This window comes from Coregonus clupeaformis, chromosome 11, assembly GCF_020615455.1.
Source record: "Coregonus clupeaformis isolate EN_2021a chromosome 11, ASM2061545v1, whole genome shotgun sequence".
NCBI lineage: Eukaryota > Metazoa > Chordata > Actinopteri > Salmoniformes > Salmonidae > Coregonus > Coregonus clupeaformis.
The window spans coordinates 8,082,120-8,102,421 of NC_059202.1; the positions used below are offsets into that span (position 1 = coordinate 8,082,120).

Consider the following 20,302-nt stretch of genomic DNA (forward strand, 5'->3'; position numbering starts at 1 on the left):
TGTCTTTCTGTCTCTCTCTCTCTCTCTCTCTCCTCTCTCTCTCTCTCGCTCTCTGTCTCTGTGTCTTTCTGTCTCTCTCTCTCTCTCTGTCTCTCCCTCTCTCTCTCTCTCGCTCTCTGTCTCTGTGTCTTTCTGTCTCTCTCTCTCTCTCTCTGTCTCTGTGTCTTTCTGTCTCTCTCTCTCTCTCTCTCTCTCTGTCTCTCTATCTCTCTCTCTCTCCCTCTCTCTCTCTCTCTCTCTCTCTCTCTGTGTCTTTCTGTCTCTGTCTCTGTCTCTGTCTCTGTCTCTGTCTCTCTCTCTCTCTCTCTCTGTCTCTGTGTCTTTTTGTCTCTCAATTCAATTCAATTTCAATTTAAGGGCTTTATTGGCATGGGAAACGTATGTTTACATTGCCAAAGCAAGTGAAGTAGATAGTAAACAATAGTCAAAAGTACAAATGGGAAAATAAATAAACATAAATATGGGTTGTATTTACAATGGTGTTTGTTCTTCACTGGTTGCCATTTTCTCTCTCTCTCTCTCTCTCTCTCTCTCTCTCTCTCTCTCTCTCTCTCTCTCTCTCTCTCTCTCTCTCTCTATGTCTCTCTCTCTCACTCTCTCTCTGTGTATTTATGTCGCGCTCTCTCTCTCTCTCTTTCTCTCTGTCTCTCTCTCTTTCTCTCTCTGTGTTTTTCTCTCTCTATCTCTCTCTCTCTTTCTCTCTGTGTCTGTGTCTTTGTCTCTCTCTCCCCTATTCATTTAACCTTTTTCATAAAAATATGCTTCCTGCTTTATCACAACTATTTTGCTCTGACAGCATAATATTTTCTCCTTAACTCTTGACATGTCCTTTCTCTTTAACTCACTCACTCACTCACTCACTCTCTCTCACACACACACACACACACATCCTGACCCACATTTTCTGTCCTCGTTGACATTATCTTTCTTTCACCAAGCTTCCGTTCGAAGGAGGAGAGGAGGTGAGTCTGTGGAGACCTGTTGAGGCATCATCACTGACACACTGTTCATTATGGATGAAGCACCGGCACGGCGTGGGCACTGAGCTCTGAGTCAGTCAGTCAGTCAGAACCTGCTCCTCGATCTTGAGGCTCCCAAAGATATGAGACTTAGATGCTATACACTGTGCCTCTGATCCAGTGGAGGCTGCTGAGGGGAGAACGGCTTATAATAATGGCTGGAACGGAGTGAATGGAATGGCATCAAACCATGTATTTGATACCATTCCACTGATTCCGCTCCAGCCATTACCACGAGCCCGTCCTCCCCAATTAAGGTGCCACCAACCTCCTGTGCTCTGATCCGACATAGTAAAGGTTTCTTTAGTTGTGTGATATGCATGGTGTAATTGTCAATTATAAATGTATTTGAACATGTGTAGTAATTGTCAATTATAAATGTATTTGAACATGTGTAGGCCTGCATGGTTGTGTTGATATTGTGTGTAGATGTGATATTTTAGTTTCTAGATGTCTGATAGGGACTAGGAGCTGTGCATTGTTTGTAAACACTCACAATGTGTCATGTAGAAAGCATCTTGGTCCATACATGCTGTGCAGCTGTATTCAGACTGTGTGTTGTCTCTGTGATCCTGTACAGAAAGGCTAGATGAGATGCTAGCTTCCCAGCCCACAGAGGCCGACTACAGAGCTGCTACTGTCAAACAGAGACCTACCGGCAGGAGAATCACATCAGCAGAGATCAGTGTGAGTTCACACACACACACGTGCAGAAACACAGATGCACACTCTCTCTCTCCCACACACACACACAAACGTACACATCTGAACACACATTCACACACACAGCCATTCTGAAACAGAGACCTACAAGCCGCAGAGTAATATCAGCATATACACCCTCCCACACACTCACATACCATACATACAGTTATGTATAAAATATGCATCTGAAACCTTTTTGTGTGTGTGTTGCAGTCGCTGTTTGAGAGGCAGGGCATGGCCCTACATGGTGGGCTCCACCCAGGGATGGAGAGGGCTCATATGCAGCTGCCTAGAGGGATGTCCAGGACCAAGTCATTTGGTAACACCTTTCACCTTTAGTACAGTACTCAGTCAATAACTTGACAACTGTAGCGCATCATCTCTGTATTGCTTTAGACTTTCTATCTCTCTCTGACCTTTGCCCCCTGACCTCTCCAGGTGCAACTGAGGAGGACCGACTGTCGGCTTTGGCTGGAGAACACCATTTCCCCCGGAGCTCTTCCATGACGGACAGCCTCCGAGACCACTCCAACTCCCATTCTATCCCGCCCCCTCCCCAGACTGCCCCCCCTCCTCCCCCCTCCCTCTACTACCTGGACACTGGCCCTCCTCCCGCCTTCTGCCCCCCTCCTCCCCCTGCCAGGGGTCATGGTCAGGGTCATGACCCTGGAGGTCGTTCCATCTTCAAGCCCTCCTCCCTGGACCTGGACCGGCCCTACGACCCATCGCCCCGCCAGTCCTCCCATGCCGAACGCCAGAAGAAGGCAAGGTCAATGATTATTCTTCAAGACTCCTCCCACTTACCCGTGGAGCCCACCGACATCCCCCGCCCCTCCGCCTCCGCTACACCACCCGAGCGAATCAAACGGAAAGGCCGGGTGATTGACAACCCGTACGCCAATGTGGGCCAGTTTAGTATTGGGTTGTACACACCCACCAAGCCCCAGCGCAAGAAGAGCCCTCTGGTGAAACAGCTACAGGTCGGTTAAGTTGTTTATTTCTTTATTCTGATTATTAGCTGTTACTTTAGCAAGTGAACAAAGTTTATTTTGAAGTTTAAGTTTCTAATTTCTTGTCATCTCTACCCCTCCAGGTGGAGGACGCTCAGGAGAGAGCCAGCATCGCCTTGGCTGCCGCCCACTCCCGAGAGTCCTCCCCCTCAGGTCGACACACACACACCCACGGCCACACACACACCAGCCGGGCCGACTACTACCAGCAGCAGCTGATGGTGGAGCGCGAGCGTATGCGTCTCCAAGGAGAGGCCCTGCTACAGGGGAAAGGGCCGTTCGCTGCCGCTATCGCCGGCGCTGTGAAGGACCGAGAGCGCCGTCTAGAGGAGCGGAGGAAATCAACAGTCTTCCTGTCGGTGGGGACCATGGAGGGGGGGTCTGGGTCCGTCCCTGAGGCCCCCTCCTACACCACATCTCGCTCCATCGATGAGCGCATGCTCAGCAGAGAAATGGGCCAGCTGCCGCCCCCTGCCCTGGCCCTGCGCCCCTCACCTGGCGGCACTACCTTCATACACCCACTCACAGGGAAGCCCCTGGACCCTAACTCGCCCCTGGCTCTTGCGCTGGCCGCAAGGGAGCGGGCACTTACCTCCCAGACCCAGTCCCCCGCCAGCAGCCCTGAGCCCAGGACTAAACAGGACAGGGCTGGGGCTGGGGCTGGAGGTCAGGGGGCTTCGCTCTTCATCGACAGCCAGACCAAAGAGCCTCAGCATGGGGACGGGAGTCCGGGGTCGCCCCAGGCTAGTAAACCCCAGTGGGGAGCATCCTCACCCGCATTGCTTCGCCAGGAGATGGAGGGAAGAGGAGAGGAGAGGAAGGAGGAGAGGAGAACGGAGGATAAGAAAAGTATGTTGATTAGTATCATGGACACATCACAGCAGAAGACGGCTGGACTAATCATGGTCCATGCCACCACTAACTGCCAGGCAGTGGGGTTGGAACCAGGGCTGGAGCAGACCCCCACCTCCCCAGCCACCGAGCCCAGTAAACCCTCCCTCAGTCGGGTTCCGTCGCCCAGCCCCTCTGCCTCTCAGCCTCAGCCTCAGCCCCAGACCCAGCCGCAGCCCCAGGCCCAGCACCCCTCCAGCCCAGCCCACGCTCCCCTGGCCCAGGGCAGTTCAGAGGAAGATGTGGAGCCCTACACAGTGAGCCTACCTCCAGCCATGCTGTCCTCAAGTGATGAGGATACCAGAGAGGAGCTGAAGAAGATCGGGGTACTCCCACCTCCAGATGAGTTTGCCAACGGGTTGCTGGCCAAGGCACAGGCACTGGCACAAGCCCAAGCCCAGGGGACCCCTGTACCCCAGTCTAAATCTGTCACCTCCCCCACAACACCTACCACCCATACTCCCCTCACCCCTTCCACCACCACCACCCCAACCCCCAGCCTGACCCCCACCTCAAGCCTGACCCCCACCCAGCTCCAGGCCCCTCCTTTCCAGCCATCCCCCGGAGGAGCAGTCGTCTCAGGGAAGCCATCAGACCCGGACCAGACCCATCCTCCAGCCCTGCTGGCTGAGTCTGGTTCAGCAGCAGACTCTGGTGTGGAGGAGCCAGACACACGCAGTTCCAGTGAGAGAGAGCGAGACCACCACCTGGAGACCACCAGCACCGTGTCCACCGTCTCCAGCATGTCCACTCTGTCTTCGGAGAGTGGTGAGCCCGCCGACACACACACCTCTTACGCTGACGGGCAGACCTTTGTGCTCGACAAGCCACCAGTGCCTCCCAAGCCCAGGCTAAAGTCCCACATCGGAGGCAGTAAAGGCCCGGTAACCTTCAGGGACCCGCTGCTGAAGCAGAGCTCTGACAGCGAGCTGTTATCCCAGCAGCAGGCGGCTGCTCTTGCTGCAGCAGCGGCCGGAGGGGCAGGGCTGGGGCATGGAGGCCTGGGGTCTGGAGGCCTGGGGTCAGGAGGCCTGGGGTCAGGCTCTATATCTGGTCTGGTGGGAGGCCCTGGGAGGCCCCGCTACCTCTTCCAGAGGAGGTCCAAGCTGTGGGGGGACCAGATGGAGGCGCGAGGACCCGGGGTGGGGTTAGGGATGGGGAGTCTTGGCAGTCTAGGGGGGTTGGGGTTGGGGCTAGGGCTGGGGAGTGAGGAGGGAGGCAAACCATCGGTAATGGGGGAACTGAGTTCCAGACTGCAGCAGCTGAATAAGGATACCAGGTCTCTGGGGGAGGAGGAGCCACTGGGGGCATCGCTGGACCCTGGGAGGAAGTCCCCTGTGACAGGTGCCAGGTAAGACAGGAAAGAGGAAGGCTAACTGAACATGGCCAAACCAATCTTAGGCCTTATTCAAGTACTTCTGAGATGCATCATTCCTTCCTCCCTTCCTTGAAGTAATCAAGAAGGAATCTTTTGGGTGGATTAATGCAAGGTTCCATTAGGCTACACAGCTTTCACATATCCACTCAGCTGTTCAAAAAGCTCCATATTCAGTTAAAAGGATTAAAAAACATCTGTAAATATTACATTCTAATTACCACTGCTGGCCTTGTTGTGCATGGTTTGCTCTCTCTCATTATAAAGTAGACTGATGATAGAAGACATGCCTAGCCAATGCTACGATGTTAGCATTAACTTTCCTTAGCAAAGCTAGTGCAAACAGGCCCTTTTATTAGCAATCCCCATCCCTCTCTTCATCTGGTACAGCATAGCAATATCAAGGCGGGATAATAGGGTTAGGGTTGAGGTTACACTTAGACATTTTGGTGTGGAACCTATAGAGTGATTGTATGACACGCCATTTTTTAATTACATATAAAGTTTTTTGGAGGATTTGTATTTATTTTGTGGGGTTTCTTTTCTTTCATTGTTCTACTGAAAGTCCTTTGTATTCCTACAGATGTGACAAGGACACAGATGAGAGTAAACTTTAAGTTTATAGCCACTAGGGTAAACCCAAACTCATTTTATTATTCATTTCCTAACCAGCCTATCAACTAACCTCAATGGAATTAAATAACCCTACTTTAATTTTCAGATTTTATTTATTTTATTTCTCAAACCGCCATCAGTTGTTACCTTGTTTGCATAATCCACTGCCTGACCTGTGGAGGACCATAAAACATGACAAAATGTTATAAATCGAAATATAATACATGTATAATCTATGTACTGTATATATGTAGCCCTGGATCTCTCTGACACGCCACCATTATAATGTAAAATTTATATATTTTCAGTAACTGATTGGAGTTTTAAAGATTCTCTCCAATGTACAGTACATTTTCTCTCATTGACAATGCTAGGTCTAGACTGAGTAAACCTCAGATCATCTCAAATAATTATATGATCTAATCCCGTACCGTATAGAGATTATAGACCACCTGAAACATGCTGAGTTCTGAACTCTGTTCTCTGTTTCCATGGTGACAGCATTGGCCTGCTGTCCACAGTCACCTTTGTTGTATCTAGTCAGTTATTAGCTCTAAATCTAATCACACTCAATAAAATACTGTGTGTGTGTGTGCGTGTGTGTGCAGGGTTGGTCGATTGGTGCAAACAAGGTAACACAGGGCCTGGAGGGATGCACTTCCTGAACGCTTCTTCTCATCTCACGCACATACACACTCTCACCTCTGACCTTTAGGCCCTGACCTATGACCCTGCCAGCCTCCACACACTACTCCCTCTCTCCTATGTGCAATGCTCAGCTGGAGTGGGTAGAAGGTGCCTCTAACCACTGATAAAGGATCAATTCATTTTTTAACACCCAAATGGTTTAAAGATGGAATCCGCAGTAGGAGAAACAGCACCACTGTCTGCCCCACCGCCGTTGTTATATTTTTGGTTGTTGACAAGCGGAGGTGAGGAGCGTCGAGCAACATGCTAAAATAAATTGCAGTACATATTCTTATGTTCTATCACCGTGCAATGATGTCTGAGGTAAAAAGAAAAAACTGTGTTTGTTGTTTGCAGTAACTTCTTTGTTGTTGTAATATCGCAAACAGACATGGCAGTTTCACCATTAAGGATTCCAGCTTTAAATTAGGATTGGGGCTAGGGTAATCTGATCCTAGATCTGTTGTTAGGGTTAACATATACCTCTAGCTCCCTCCTTAGATTGCTTTCATCTCTCTCCTCTTTGCCAGTTACCATGTTCACTCCCTCCTTCCACTATGGTCTGCTGGCTGCTTAAAGGGATAGTAGAACCCCAAAATCTTAGTCTGTCAGATATCAAATATTTAATGGAGACTGCAGACTTCTCCTAATGCATATACAATAGCAGGATCTACACATATACAGTGGGGAAAAAAAGTATTTAGTCAGCCACCAATTGTGCAAGTTCTATCACTAAAAAAGATGAGAGAGGCCTGGAATTTTCATCATAGGTACACGTCAACTATGACAGACAAAATGAGAAAAAAAATCCAGAAAATTACATTGTAGGATTTTTTATGAATTTATTTGCAAATTATGGTGGAAAATAAGTATTTGGTCAATAACAAAAGTTTCTCAATACTTTGTTATATACCCTTTGTTGGCAATGACACAGGTCAAACGTTTTCTGTAAGTCTTCACAAGGTTTTCACACACTGTTGCTGGTATTTTGGCCCATTCCTCCATGCAGATCTCCTCTAGAGCAGTGATGTTTTGGGGCTGTTGCTGGGCAACACGGACTTTCAACTCCCTCCAAAGATTTTCTATGGGGTTGAGATCTGGAGACTGGCTAGGCCACTCCAGGACCTTGAAATGCTTCTTACGAAGCCACTCCTTCGTTGCCCGGGCGGTGTGTTTGGGATCATTGTCATGCTGAAAGACCCAGCCACGTTTCATCTTCAATGCCCTTGCTGATGGAAGGAGGTTTTCACTCAAAATCTCACGATACATGGCCCCATTCATTCTTTCCTTTACACGGATCAGTCGTCCTGGTCCCTTTGCAGAAAAAACAGCCCCAAAGCATGATGTTTCCACCCCCATGCTTCACAGTAGGTATGGTGTTCTTTGGATGCAACTCAGCATTCTTTGTCCTCCAAACACGACGAGTTGAGTTTTTACCAAAAAGTTATATTTTGGTTTCATCTGACCATATGACATTCTCCCAATCCTCTTCTGGATCATCCAAATGCACTCTAGCAAACTTCAGATGGGCCTGGACATGTACTGGCTTAAGCAGGGGGACACGTCTTTAACTGCAGGATTTGAGTCCCTGGCGGCGTAGTGTGTTACTGATGGTAGGCTTTGTTACTTTGGTCCCAGCTCTCTGCAGGTCATTCACTAGGTCCCGCCGTGTGGTTCTGGGATTTTTGCTCACCGTTCTTGTGATCATTTTGACCCCACGGGGTGAGATCTTGCGTGGAGCCCTAGATCGAGGGAGATTATCAGTGGTCTTGTATGTCTTCCATTTCCTAATAATTGCTCCCACAGTTGATTTCTTCAAACCAAGCTGCTTACCTATTGCAGATTCAGTCTTCCCAGCCTGGTGCAGGTCTACAATTTTGTTTCTGGTGTCCTTTGACAGCTCTTTGGTCTTGGCCATAGTGGAGTTTGGAGTGTGACTGTTTGAGGTTGTGGACAGGTGTCTTTTATACTGATAACAAGTTCAAACAGGTGCCATTAATACAGGTAACGAGTGGAGGACAGAGGAGCCTCTTAAAGAAGAAGTTACAGGTCTGTGAGAGCCAGAAATCTTGCTTGTTTGTAGGTGACCAAATACTTATTTTCCACCATAATTTGCAAATAAATTCATTACAAATCCTACAATGTGATTTTCTGGATTTTTTTCCCTCAATTTGTCTGTCATAGTTGACGTGTACCTATGATGAAAATTACAGGCCTCTCTCATCTTTTTAAGTGGGAGAACTTGCACAATTGGTGGCTGACTAAATACTTTTTTCCCCCACTGTATAACATCATCTACACAATATAATCTACATAAATGGCATGAACTACATAACTTTTAGCTAAACTTTTTAGGTATAAAAACATCTGATATATTCTTGGAGTGAACTATCCCTTTAACGTTCAGAGAGATTGGGCTAAATTAATGATCCCGGCCTCACCTGACCAATCAACTTCAAGCTTCAAGCACATCAGCAGAGATAGAGTGGGATTAACTGTTGCCTGCTGTTGAAATACTGTGCATTAGTTGTTTTTACTAGTTTGGTCTTCCTTATTTTAGTATAGTAGATTTGATGTTGATCATGATTGTTTATGATGCATGTAGGTGATAGTGGTTATACAGTATAAAATAGCTTAGATGTAGTTAGTGTGAGGCTCAGTTGACCAACCTTATTAGTCGCAATAGTCTTCTTTCAGGAGTCTTTGGATGCATCTCAATAGTCTAAAATGGCTTCTCTCCTCACCACCTCTCCTTCATCTGCATTGAACTGATCTGAACAGGTGAACGCAACATGGGCGATGGCTACTTGGAATTTACTTTCACCTGTCCAGTTCTTTCATATGATGCGGTGACTATGAAGTAAAGAAGGGAAGAGGAAGGAGAGGAAGGAGAGGAGAAGAAAATAAGTGATTTTACGACTATTGAGATGCAGACCTGATGCCTTTGTTTGTCTACTGAGCAGGAGGACCAGTTATGACCACCAGTACCATTCTGACCTGGTTGTGGATAGGAACAGTAATGGCGGCCTGCGAGCTCGCCTCAACTCTCTCTCCATGAAACTCAGCAATGTTCTCAGATAAGGTGCTGAGGGACACTACTATTATAGCATTATATGGAGTAGTTATGGTTAGTCATGTAGCGTACCAGCAAAGCAAATGTGTTAGTTGGATATTTCACAATGTGTTTGAAGTAAGTATCACATCCCGTCAACTCAACCAATCCCAGAGCTGGACTCTGACATTACCTACATTCCCTGTGATGTCAGAGAATAGCGTGATGTCACATGTGTCATGTGACGGAGTGTTCTGATTGGCCCACTCCTCCCTCTCAGTTAATTTGACTAATCTTGACCTTATCCAGTCAAAATCAACCTCCCTGCATCGTCCCGCCCCCAACATCATCTGATACTTCTATTTCTACAGACTTTCTTTCTGTTCAGTTTAAATTAAGGAAAAGCTAAAATTATGCACACCATTATTCTCTCTCTCTTCCTCCCTCTCTTTTTCTCCCACTTCACACAGTTGCAGAACTCATTCGCTTGATTTCTGTGGTGTGTTCACTCACTCAGTGTTGCTCCATACATTTATCACCATACCATGTCTGTCCCATTCAAATGTATCCATGCCGCCACAACTGCTATATGTGTCGTTCATTCAGTCATTCATTAATGTCCACTCATGCTATGTTGTCATAGCTTTGGCTGGTTCAGGAAATCCTGGTTGTCATTTGTTTGAGTTGTGCTCTTTGGCCTCCTGTTCTTTTCTGAGCTTTTATTTATGTTCCATATGTTTCTGTTTTATGTCAGTGATTATGTTGGGGATGGCATTAGTCCACTGACTAGTCAGTTATCACACACTATAGTATACACTCTACAATACTATGAGTCTCCATAATCTGAGTTTAAACCCACAAATACACAGAGTCAGGAGACTCTTGCCATTCATCCTGTTCTCATTGTTTTATTTTGTTGTTGTTTCTGTTGGTTTGTATTCTTTATTCTTTTATTCAGTGTTTGAGATGTGAATAGTGTGCTCATTTCTCTCTCATGTGGCCTGCTGGACTCATCTGGTTCTGATTTACTCAACTCTGCTGTCGTTGTCATGTCGAAAACATACACACACACACACAGCCACACACCCACACTAACAAACACGGGCACCATTCATGCACATATACACACATACATTGGCTTGACATGGCCAGCGGAGTTGTCTAAAGCCGAGCCAGGTGTGGCTAGCAGGCTACGTCTCATGGACTGATGCTAACATTCTCTCCCATTGCTCTCTCTCTGCTCACCTTGCATGCTCCGCCCCGCTGCTCTGATCTGATTGGTCTAGAACTGACTGTATGCCCAGGAGGGCAAGACGACCGTGTAAGTGCGCATGGAGCTCATGTCATCTCACTCTGCCCATCTCTGTAGCTACCAACCCTCTCACCTCCTAAACCCATGCCACATAGCACTCTCCCAACACACACACAAAGACATACACAAATGCACACGCAATCGCAAGTACACATGGATGTTGGTACTGACTGAAAACACTTAACCACCCTGTCCTCCACCACTCCCATGCACCTCCCTGCCTGTCCCCAAAACCAGCCTACTCCTCCATTTCCCCCCTGAACCCTTCCACCACACCACCTCTCCACCCCTCCCTCCCCTTAACCCCTCACTCTCTCCATTAATTCCTGCTGTATTGGCTGTTCTTCATCTCTCCACCCCTCCCTGCCCTTAACCCCTCGCTCTCTCCTGTCATTCCTGCGGTATTGGCTGTTCTTCACCTCTCCACCCCTCCCTCCCCTTAACCCTTCAGTCTCTCCAGTCATTCTTGCGGTATTGGCTGTTCTTTACCTCTCCACCCCTCCCTCCCCTTAACCCCTCACTCTCTCCAGTCATTCCTGCGGTAATGGCTGTTCTTCACCTCAAAGCCCTCAGGTCTCACACTGTACAGTGCTTTATCATGGTCAAACATAGACAAATAATCAAACCATTACTATCTAAAGTGTTCTAACACTGTACACAGGGTACAGTCTGTAGTGAGACTCAGGGAAAGCACTGGGATATAGTATAAATACGGTAGTCTACAGTGTGAGGACTGAGCTAGTGTTGTAGCTGCCATAGCTCTCTCCTTTCTTTCCCATAGAGCAGACCATTTTCCTCCCATACAGAGCCCTACCCTTTCTCCTGTAGAGCAATAAAGACATGACCCTTACTCTTACTACATGCATGGTCAGCTTTTTGGACCCAAAATATGCTGACACAAGGAAATCATGTTCACTGCTTTTATTTGTGTGCATGCTTGTGTGTGTGGTCAAAGACATGGCCAGGTTTTGAACAATTATTATTTAGCTCTGGCATTTGTTGGAGGTTACATTAGGCTTGTATTATGTTCCTCTGACAGGACATAACATTTACATTTACATTTACGTCATTTAGCAGACGCTCTTATCCAGAGCGACTTACAAATTGGTGCATTCACCCTATAGCCAGTGGGTTAACCACTTTACAATAATAAATTATTATTATTTTTTATTTATTTATTTTTGGGGGGGTAGAAGGATTACTTTATCCTATCCCAGGTATTCCTTAAAGAGGTGGGGTTTCAAATGTCTCCGGAAGGTGGTGAGTGACTCCGCTGTCCTGGCGTCGTGAGGGAGCTTGTTCCACCATTGGGGTGCCAGAGCAGCGAACAGTTTTGACTGGGCTGAGCGGGAACTATGCTTCCGCAGAGGAAGGGGAGCCAGCAGGCCAGAGGTGGATGAACGCAATGCCCTCGTTTGGGTGTAGGGACTGATCAGAGCCTGAAGGTACGGAGGTGCCGTTCCCCTCACTGCTCCATAGGCAAGCACCATGGTCTTGTAACGGATGCGAGCTTCAACTGGAAGCCAGTGGAGTGTGCGGAGGAGGGGGTGACGTGAGAGAACTTGGGAAGGTTGAACACCAGACGGGCTGCGGCATTCTGGATGAGTTGTAGGGGTTTAATGGCACAGGCAGGGAGCCCAGCCAACAGCGAGTTGCAGTAATCCAGACGGGAGATGACAAGTGCCTGGATTAGGACCTGTGCCGCTTCCTGTGTAAGGCAGGGTCGTACTCTCCGAATGTTGTAGAGCATGAACCTGCAGGATCGGGTCACCGCCTTGATGTTGGCGGAGAACGACAGGGTGTTGTCCAGGGTCACGCCAAGGCTCTTCGCACTCTGGGAGGAGGACACAACGGAGTTGTCAACCGTGATGGCGAGATCATGGAACGGGCAGTCCTTCCCCGGGAGGAAGAGCAGCTCTGTCTTGCCAGGGTTCAGCTTGAGGTGGTGATCCGTCATCCATACTGATATGTCGGCCAGACATGCAGAAATGCGATTCGCCACCTGGTTATCAGAAGGGGGAAAGGAGAAGATTAGTTGTGTATCGTCAGCGTAGCAATGATAGGAGAGGCCATGTGAGGATATGACAGAGCCAAGTGACTTGGTGTATAGGGAGAAAAGGAGAGGGCCTAGAACTGAGCCCTGGGGGACACCAGTGGTGAGAGCACGTGGTGCGGAGACAGCTTCTCGCCACGCCACTTGGTAGGAGCGACCGGTCAGGTAGGACGCAATCCAGGAGTGAGCCGCGCCGGAGATGCCCAGCTCGGAGAGGGTGGAGAGGAGGATCTGATGGTTCACAGTATCAAAGGCAGCAGACAGGTCTAGAAGGACAAAAGCAGAGGAGAGAGAGTTAGCTTTAGCAGTGCGGAGAGCCTCCGTGACACAGAGAAGAGCAGTCTCAGTTGAATGACCAGTCCTGAAACCTGACTGGTTTGGATCAAGAAGGTCATTCTGAGAGAGATAGCAAGAGAGTTGGCTAAAGACGGCACGCTCAATAGTTTTGGAAAGAAAATAAAGAAGGGATACTGGTCTGTAGTTGTTGACATCAGTGGGATCGAGTGTTGGTTTTTTGAGAAGGGGTGCAACTCTCGCTCTCTTGAAGACGGAAGGGACATAGCCAGCGGTCAAGGATGAGTTGATCAGCGAGGTGAGGTAGGGGAGAAGGTCACCGGAGATGGTCTGGAGAAGAGAGGAGGGGATGGGGTCAAGCGGGCAGGTTGTTGGGCGGCCTGCAGTCACTAGTCGCAAGATTTTATCTGGAGAGAGAGGGGAGAAAGAAGTCAAAGCATAGGGTAGGGCAGTGTGAGCAGGACCAGCAGTGTCATTAGACTTAACAAACGAGGATCGGATGTCGTCAACCTTCTTTTCAAAGTGGTTGACGAAGTCATCCACAGAGAGGGAGGAGGGGTGGGGGGGGGGGGGAGGATTCAGCAGTGAGGAGAATGTGGCAAAGAGCTTCCTAGGGTTAGAGGCAGATGCTTGGAATTTAGAGTGGTAGAAAGTGGCCTTAGCAGCAGAAACAGATGAAGAAAAAGTAGAGAGGAGGGAGTGAAAAGATGCCAGGTCGGCAGGGGAGTTTAGTTTTCTTCCATTTCCGCTCAGCTGCCCGGAGCTCTGTTCTGTGAGCTCGCAATGAGTCATCAAGCCACGGAGCTGGAGGGGAGGACCGAGCCGGCCGGGAGGATAGGGGACACAGGGAGTCAAAGGATGCAGAAAGGGAGGAGAGGAGGGTTGAGGAGGCAGAATCAGGAGATTGGAGGGAGAAGGATTGAGCAGAGGGAAGAGATGATAGGATGGAAGAGGAGAGAGTAGTGGGAGAGAGAGAGCGAAGGTTGCGGCGGCGCGTTACCATCTGTGTAGGGGCAGAGTGAGTAGTGTTGGAGGAGAGCGAGAGAGAAAAGGATACAAAGTAGTGGTCGGAGACATGGAGGGGAGTTGCAGTGAGATTAGTAGAAGAGCAACATCTAGTAAAGATGAAGTCAAGCGTATTGCCTGCCTTGTGAGTAGGGGGGACGGTGAGAGGGTGAGGTCAAAAGAGGAGAGGAGTGGAAAGAAGGAGGCAGAGAGAAATGAGTCAAATGTAGACGTAGGGAGGTTGAAATCCCCCAAAACTGTGAAGGGTGAGCCATCCTCAGGAAAGGAACTTATCAAGGCGTCAAGCTCATTGATGAACTCTCCAAGGGAACCTGGAGGGCGATAGATGACAAGGATATTAAGCTTAAATGGGCTAGTGACTGTGACAGCGTGGAATTCAAATGAGGAGATAGACAGATGGGTTAGGGGAAAAATTGAGAATGACCACTTGGGAGTGATGAGGATTCCTGTGCCACCACCCCTCTGACCAGATGCTCTCGGGGTATGCGAGAACACATGGTCAGACGAGGAGAGAGCAGTAGGAGTAGCAGTGTTTTCAGTGGTAATCCATGTTTCCGTCAGCGCCAGGAAGTCGAGGGACTGAAGGGTAGCATAGGCTGGGATGAAGTCAGCCTTGTTGGCGGCAGAACGGCAGTTCCAGAGGCTGCCTGAGACCTGGAACTCCAGGTGTGTGGTGCGTGCAGGGACCACCAGGTTAGAGAGGCAGCAGCCACGCGGTGTGAGGCGTTTGTGTAGCCTGTGCGGAGAGGAGAGAACAGGGATAGGCAGAGGCATAGTTGACAGGCTGTAGCAGATGGCTACAATAATGCAGAGGAGATCGGAATGAAATGAACTAAACATCTGGGAAAGGAGAGAGCAGGGCCTCCCTCACCAAAAAAAATATAACTCTCCCAACTTCCACCTCAGAAACTATAATTGTTTCACTGAACCACCCGAATAAAACTCTCCCAACTTCCACTTTAGAAATTAGAATAACCATAAACATCCTCCATCACACACCCTCATAGCTTCAAATCAGAGCTGTGTTTATTGAGGCATAAAATAAATCATTATGTGATCTTGCAGACATTGATTCCGCTTTGACATAACTTTATTAAACGAGCACCATTTGCCAGAGTAGCCTGTTCTCTGGGCCTGCCGAACGAGTAGAGAAGAGACTGTGTGTAAAGTAGAGAATCACACGCATTTACTATAGAATACTACAGTACTTACTATACAATTATGTAGTGAACTGTAGTATACAGTAGAATACTATACTACACAGTGTGTAGTACTTACTATATAATTTTGTAGTACACTGTAGAATACTATAGTACAGACTGCAAAAACACAGTAATTACTACAGTATTGTCCACAAAAACACTACAGTCTGCAAAAACACTACAGTAATTATTATAGTATATTCTACAGTATTTAATTTGCTTATCTGAATTTGTGCCACCCATAAGTGAGAAACCCATAAGTGAGAAAACTATTATGTTCCCTACAGATTATAGAAAAGAGCAGAAGCTCTGAACTATCTGTTCAGACCTCAGTCCTACCGACCTACAGGTTATGGAAAATTTGCTCTTTGAGTATTTTGTCCAGTAGTTTTCCTCAAGGAGAAAGGCCCCACTGCTATGTCGAAGATAATAAAACAAAAACACTATAGTAAATACTACAGTAATGTCCGCAAAAACACTACAGTAAATACTACAGTATACTACAGTCTGCAAAGACACTACAGTAAATACTATGGTATATACTACACATTTTTTTACTAAAGTATTTATTCTATAGTAAACTGTAAATACGACTGTAAATGTACTACAATCATGTCCGCAACACTAGAGTAAATACTACAGTATTCGCTGTAGTGTTTTTGCGGTCCAAGAATGGCCACTGGTGGAACGGCACCGGTTTCTGGTTCCCCGTCTGTGAGACTGGAGTCTCAGTGGGGTTTAGAATGGCGATGGGAGCCAGGGAAATGCTGATGGGGGTTCTAAGTCTGAGAGGATAACTTCCTTGGCAATGAGACAGAATTAAGTTTCACTAAAGTAATTTACAAAGGAGAGAGGGAAAGGGAGAGAGGGGAGTGAGAGATAGAAAGAGATTGATGAGCAGATACTCTCAGTGATTGCTCTGTCAGAGTGAGTTGGATCCACCAAGTGTTACTGGATCGTCTTCCACTAGCTAGACAGTATGCAGCTAACGTGTCTCATGCACGCCATATGCCAGCAACTGGATAGATGGAACCGAGAGAGAACAGAGCGAGCGACTACAGAGAGAGCAGAACCCATTTCTGCTCTGTAAGATGTTCTGCCATGTTCCGGTTCTGTAACCTTCCAGTTCCTTAGTGTTCCAATTCAACTGTGTTTTCTGCAGTATTCCTCTCTCCTGACCCAAGAAAGGTTGGCCCATCTTGTATTAGGCCTTTAAGTCATGTACAAACCAACTGAGTAGTTGAAAACACTGAAGCTTTTGATCTTGCTGTGATTTTAACTACCTTGCTCTCACTAACGGTCACTAACCCTGCAGCCCCCCAGTGGCTTGATGTTTCAAAGGCTCAACAGATCAGGTGGCCATTGTTACTTGTGTGAAGCTTTGTAGATAAAAACACTGTGACATTGTTCTAATATCTCTTTACCTTTATCTTTCTTTCTCTACATCTCATTGCGCTTGCTTTCTCTGTATCCCTCTCACTTTCTTTCCCTCCCAACCTCCCTCTCCTTCTCTCTCTCGCCATCTTTTGCTCTCTCCTCCAGACTTTTCAGCAGTCTAGGAGAGCTCCACACCATTTCCCAGAGAAGCTACGGCACCTCCTACACAATCCGGCGTGGCAGCCACTACCCCATTACACGCCGAATCGCAAGCCCCGGCTCGGGCTCCCCAGATCGGGGTGACCCCCTAAGTCGACTCCCAGGCTTCGGCTTACCCACCTCGCCCACCACGCCGCCCCACACCATCCTCAAGTCATCCAGCCTCAGCCTGCCCCATGAGCCCAAAGAGGTGCGCTTCGTTATGAGGAGCTCCAGCGCCCGGTCCCGCTCCCCGTCCCCCTCTCACTCTCCTGGGCTGGGCTCGCCCCTCCTGGCCCTCAGGCCCTTCCACCAGAAGCCCCTCCACCTGTGGAACAAGTACGACGTTGGAGACTGGCTGGAGAGCATCCACCTGGCGGAGCACAGGGCCGGCTTTCAGGAGCATGAGATTGAGGGCTCGCACCTGCCAGCACTCACCAAGGACGACTTCGCTGAGCTGGGGGTGACGAGGGTGGGACACCGCATGAACATCGAACGAGCACTCAAACAGCTGCTGGAGAGCTGACCCCTGCCCTGAAAGAGAGAGAAAGAAAGAGGGAGAGAGAGGGGGGAAAGAGAGAGGGAGAGAGAAAAATAAATAGACCACCACAGTTTTACACCAACACTATTTTAGGTCGATGCTTTTCATTTATTTTCCTTCTGATGTTTCTGAAAGTTTAAGTGATTGTATTTATATGCTGCTCTCAGCACTGCACTGAATTATGAGAGGAGGAATCTATGAAGTCTCTCCCCCATCCCACAACCTATCAGATAAGTCCTCTGGATGAGGCGCATAAATCCTTTGCAGAACAGAATCTTGCATGAGCTCCGATTAGAACATTTAATTTGTGACTGCTTGAGTTGCTCCTTTAGTCACACCTTTAACCTCTCCCACAGACCTTTCCTTCTCTGTACCGCTCTTCTTCTCTCTGTCCCTCCAACCCTTCCCTCGCTATCTCTTTCCCTCCTGTTCGTTTTGCCTCTGAAAGATCCCCAGTTTGTGTGAAGAAGGAGGAGGATGAATCTCGTTCCAAACGGAAAGTTCAGTTGCCTTTCAGAATATTCTTATAGAGATCAGCTACGGTGAACACAGGAGTAAAGACGCAGTACTGACCTAGTATTGACATAGAACTGACATACTGATACAGTACTGACACGGGCCTCTCTCCGCTCTGCCTGGCATTGTGTTTAACACTTGAGCCCAGAGACGGAGCTCCGCGTTGGAGACCACGTGTGGAGAACTCCTCCATCCTGGGACCCTCTCACGGACTGACTGTGCTATCTATTATATTTGGAGAATGTTTAACCAACACTAGTGGCTTTTTTCATAATCAAAACATTTGCTTTGGGTTTCCAAAGGGAATATTATAGATAGATATGATATAAATGTATTTAAATAGCTTTGAGAAAGAAAAACAAATGACAGAACGTTGAAAAGAAGATATGTTATAAACAAAAGAGCATCTGACACCTACTTCTAGACAGAGTACAGAGAGAAAACTTTAACATTTATTCCACCAACAATTTACTTGTTTTTACCAACTCTATACATATATATATATATATATATATATATATAAATATAATATAAAAAAAGTATATAGATCTATAAAAATGAAATTTTGTCATAAAATATACAACTTGACTAAAACTATACATGGTATTCTATATACAACACACTGTTGATGAACTGTCATTCTATGGTCACTCTTTCCTGAACAGTAGCATGAGAAGTTGCATCACGTCTTGAAAAGAGAGTTGTTTTCATTTCTGTTTGTTTTCTTGCGGTCTTCCGTCATACTGAAGGGTATCCCACACAGTGAGGGGTGTGAAACCACAGTTGACCCCAGTTTAACCCCAGTGACCTCAATACACACTCAGATGTAGAGATATACAGATAGGATCTTAATTATCACCCTGTTGCAGAAGAACTTTCCTGCAATGCAGGAAATGTAAAACTTGTAGTGTATTTGAGGTTTAAAAAGGCTTCTGAAGTTTGTAATTTCCACTTTGAAATGTCAGACTTGATTTTCCTTTATGAAAAATGTATCAACCCCTACAAAAATGTCCATGAATTATAATCCACATAATAATTCACATTTCCTGTTGCTGCAGGATTATTTTCCTGCTGTAGCAAACTGGCTCAAATTAAGATCTTACATCTGTATATACACACATGAACATTCACCTAGTCAAACAAATAACACGCTTAGATTCACACACACGGACACAGTCGTCATCAAAACTAAGACCGGTAGCATCATTACTTACATCTGAGACCATGGTTTGGGATATAGAACGGGATGTCTTAAGAAATCAACAATTGTAACGTGAGTAGCTTCTCTCAACAGTCAGAGACAGTGAGTGTCATCCATACACACAACAACACAGTAGTAGATCAATACTCTCTCGGAGAACAACAATGGTGCGTTTAGGAGGGAGCAACATTCTGAATACCGCAGATAGAACTGTCATGAACGTCTTATAAAGAACAAACATGATTCCCTATTATACAAGTTTATTATTGCCATTTGTAGGTAAAGAATATGTAGTATATGTTTCGCAACACTGAAGCATGTCTGTTCTCTATAATACATTTCTATCTACATTGTTGTTTAACGTTGGACTCCCCTGAACGTGACCCAGGTGGGCACTACTACCACTAAAACCTTAACTAGTCAACAGCAGCACTGAAACCTTTATGCTCAGTTAAGATCCTTGGCATGGAGCCGCGCACCAGTCCAATCTATCTCTGTGAAACTTTCCTTTGTATCCGTTTAGCAGGTGGTAAATTCAATGTCGTGTCAAGGTTGTAGGGATAACGCTCACTGTCTCACATTGGACCTCACATTGGACCTCACAGACGATCTCAATCCTGATTCTGGTGACATAGGCGGTGTCCTAAATGACATCCTTATCTCTATAGTGACCTACATTTTACATTTTGGGACACTATATAGAGAAAATGATATCATTTGGGCTCCTACCATACCGTCTGACTCATTTAGGCGTTTGTGTGGGGTTGATTATTGGTTTGTGTTTATTTGTTATGTTCTATTACCCCCACCCCCCCATAATATAGGGGTGGATTTTGTAGCTCTTGGATTAAGACGTTTAGAATTTTTTACTATTCACTCACCTAATCTGAATTTCAGAGTGAACAAGAAAAGGAGAACCTAAAAATATTCAAACCTCTAAAAATGACGTACACCCTGTAAATATGAACAAAATACAAATATTAGCTTTTTTTATTAATCAAAAGCAATGTATATATGATAGTTTTCATATACATTTTTGAAAATCAAAAAAATAATATATATATATATGAATGTTTGGCATATATGCATAGTTAATCACCTAGGAAAAAAGGTGTGATCAGATTTTATTCTTTCTATGAACTCTGAACTAGGAGATGATTTGCACAAAACACGGTGCTAGCATTACAGCCACCAATCGTTACAGCGCATGCAGGTTGTGAAGGGAGGA

General features: G+C 46.8%; 1 protein-coding gene across 1 annotated transcript in view; it reads left to right on the top strand.

Moving 5' to 3' along the window:
* LOC121576365 (SH3 and multiple ankyrin repeat domains protein 3) overlaps window positions 1-18,815 on the top strand; it is a 226,862-nt gene extending 208,047 nt beyond the window's left edge. Inside the window, exons 17-22 of the mRNA XM_045223640.1 lie at window positions 939-962; window positions 1,600-1,706; window positions 1,938-2,043; window positions 2,163-2,704; window positions 2,818-4,976; window positions 16,784-18,815. Coding sequence (XP_045079575.1) covers window positions 939-962; window positions 1,600-1,706; window positions 1,938-2,043; window positions 2,163-2,704; window positions 2,818-4,976; window positions 16,784-17,342 — 3,497 coding nt within the window. The 3' untranslated portion in view covers window positions 17,343-18,815. The remainder of the gene's footprint in view (window positions 1-938; window positions 963-1,599; window positions 1,707-1,937; window positions 2,044-2,162; window positions 2,705-2,817; window positions 4,977-16,783) is intronic.
* The last annotated feature ends 1,487 nt before the right edge of the window (window positions 18,816-20,302 follow it).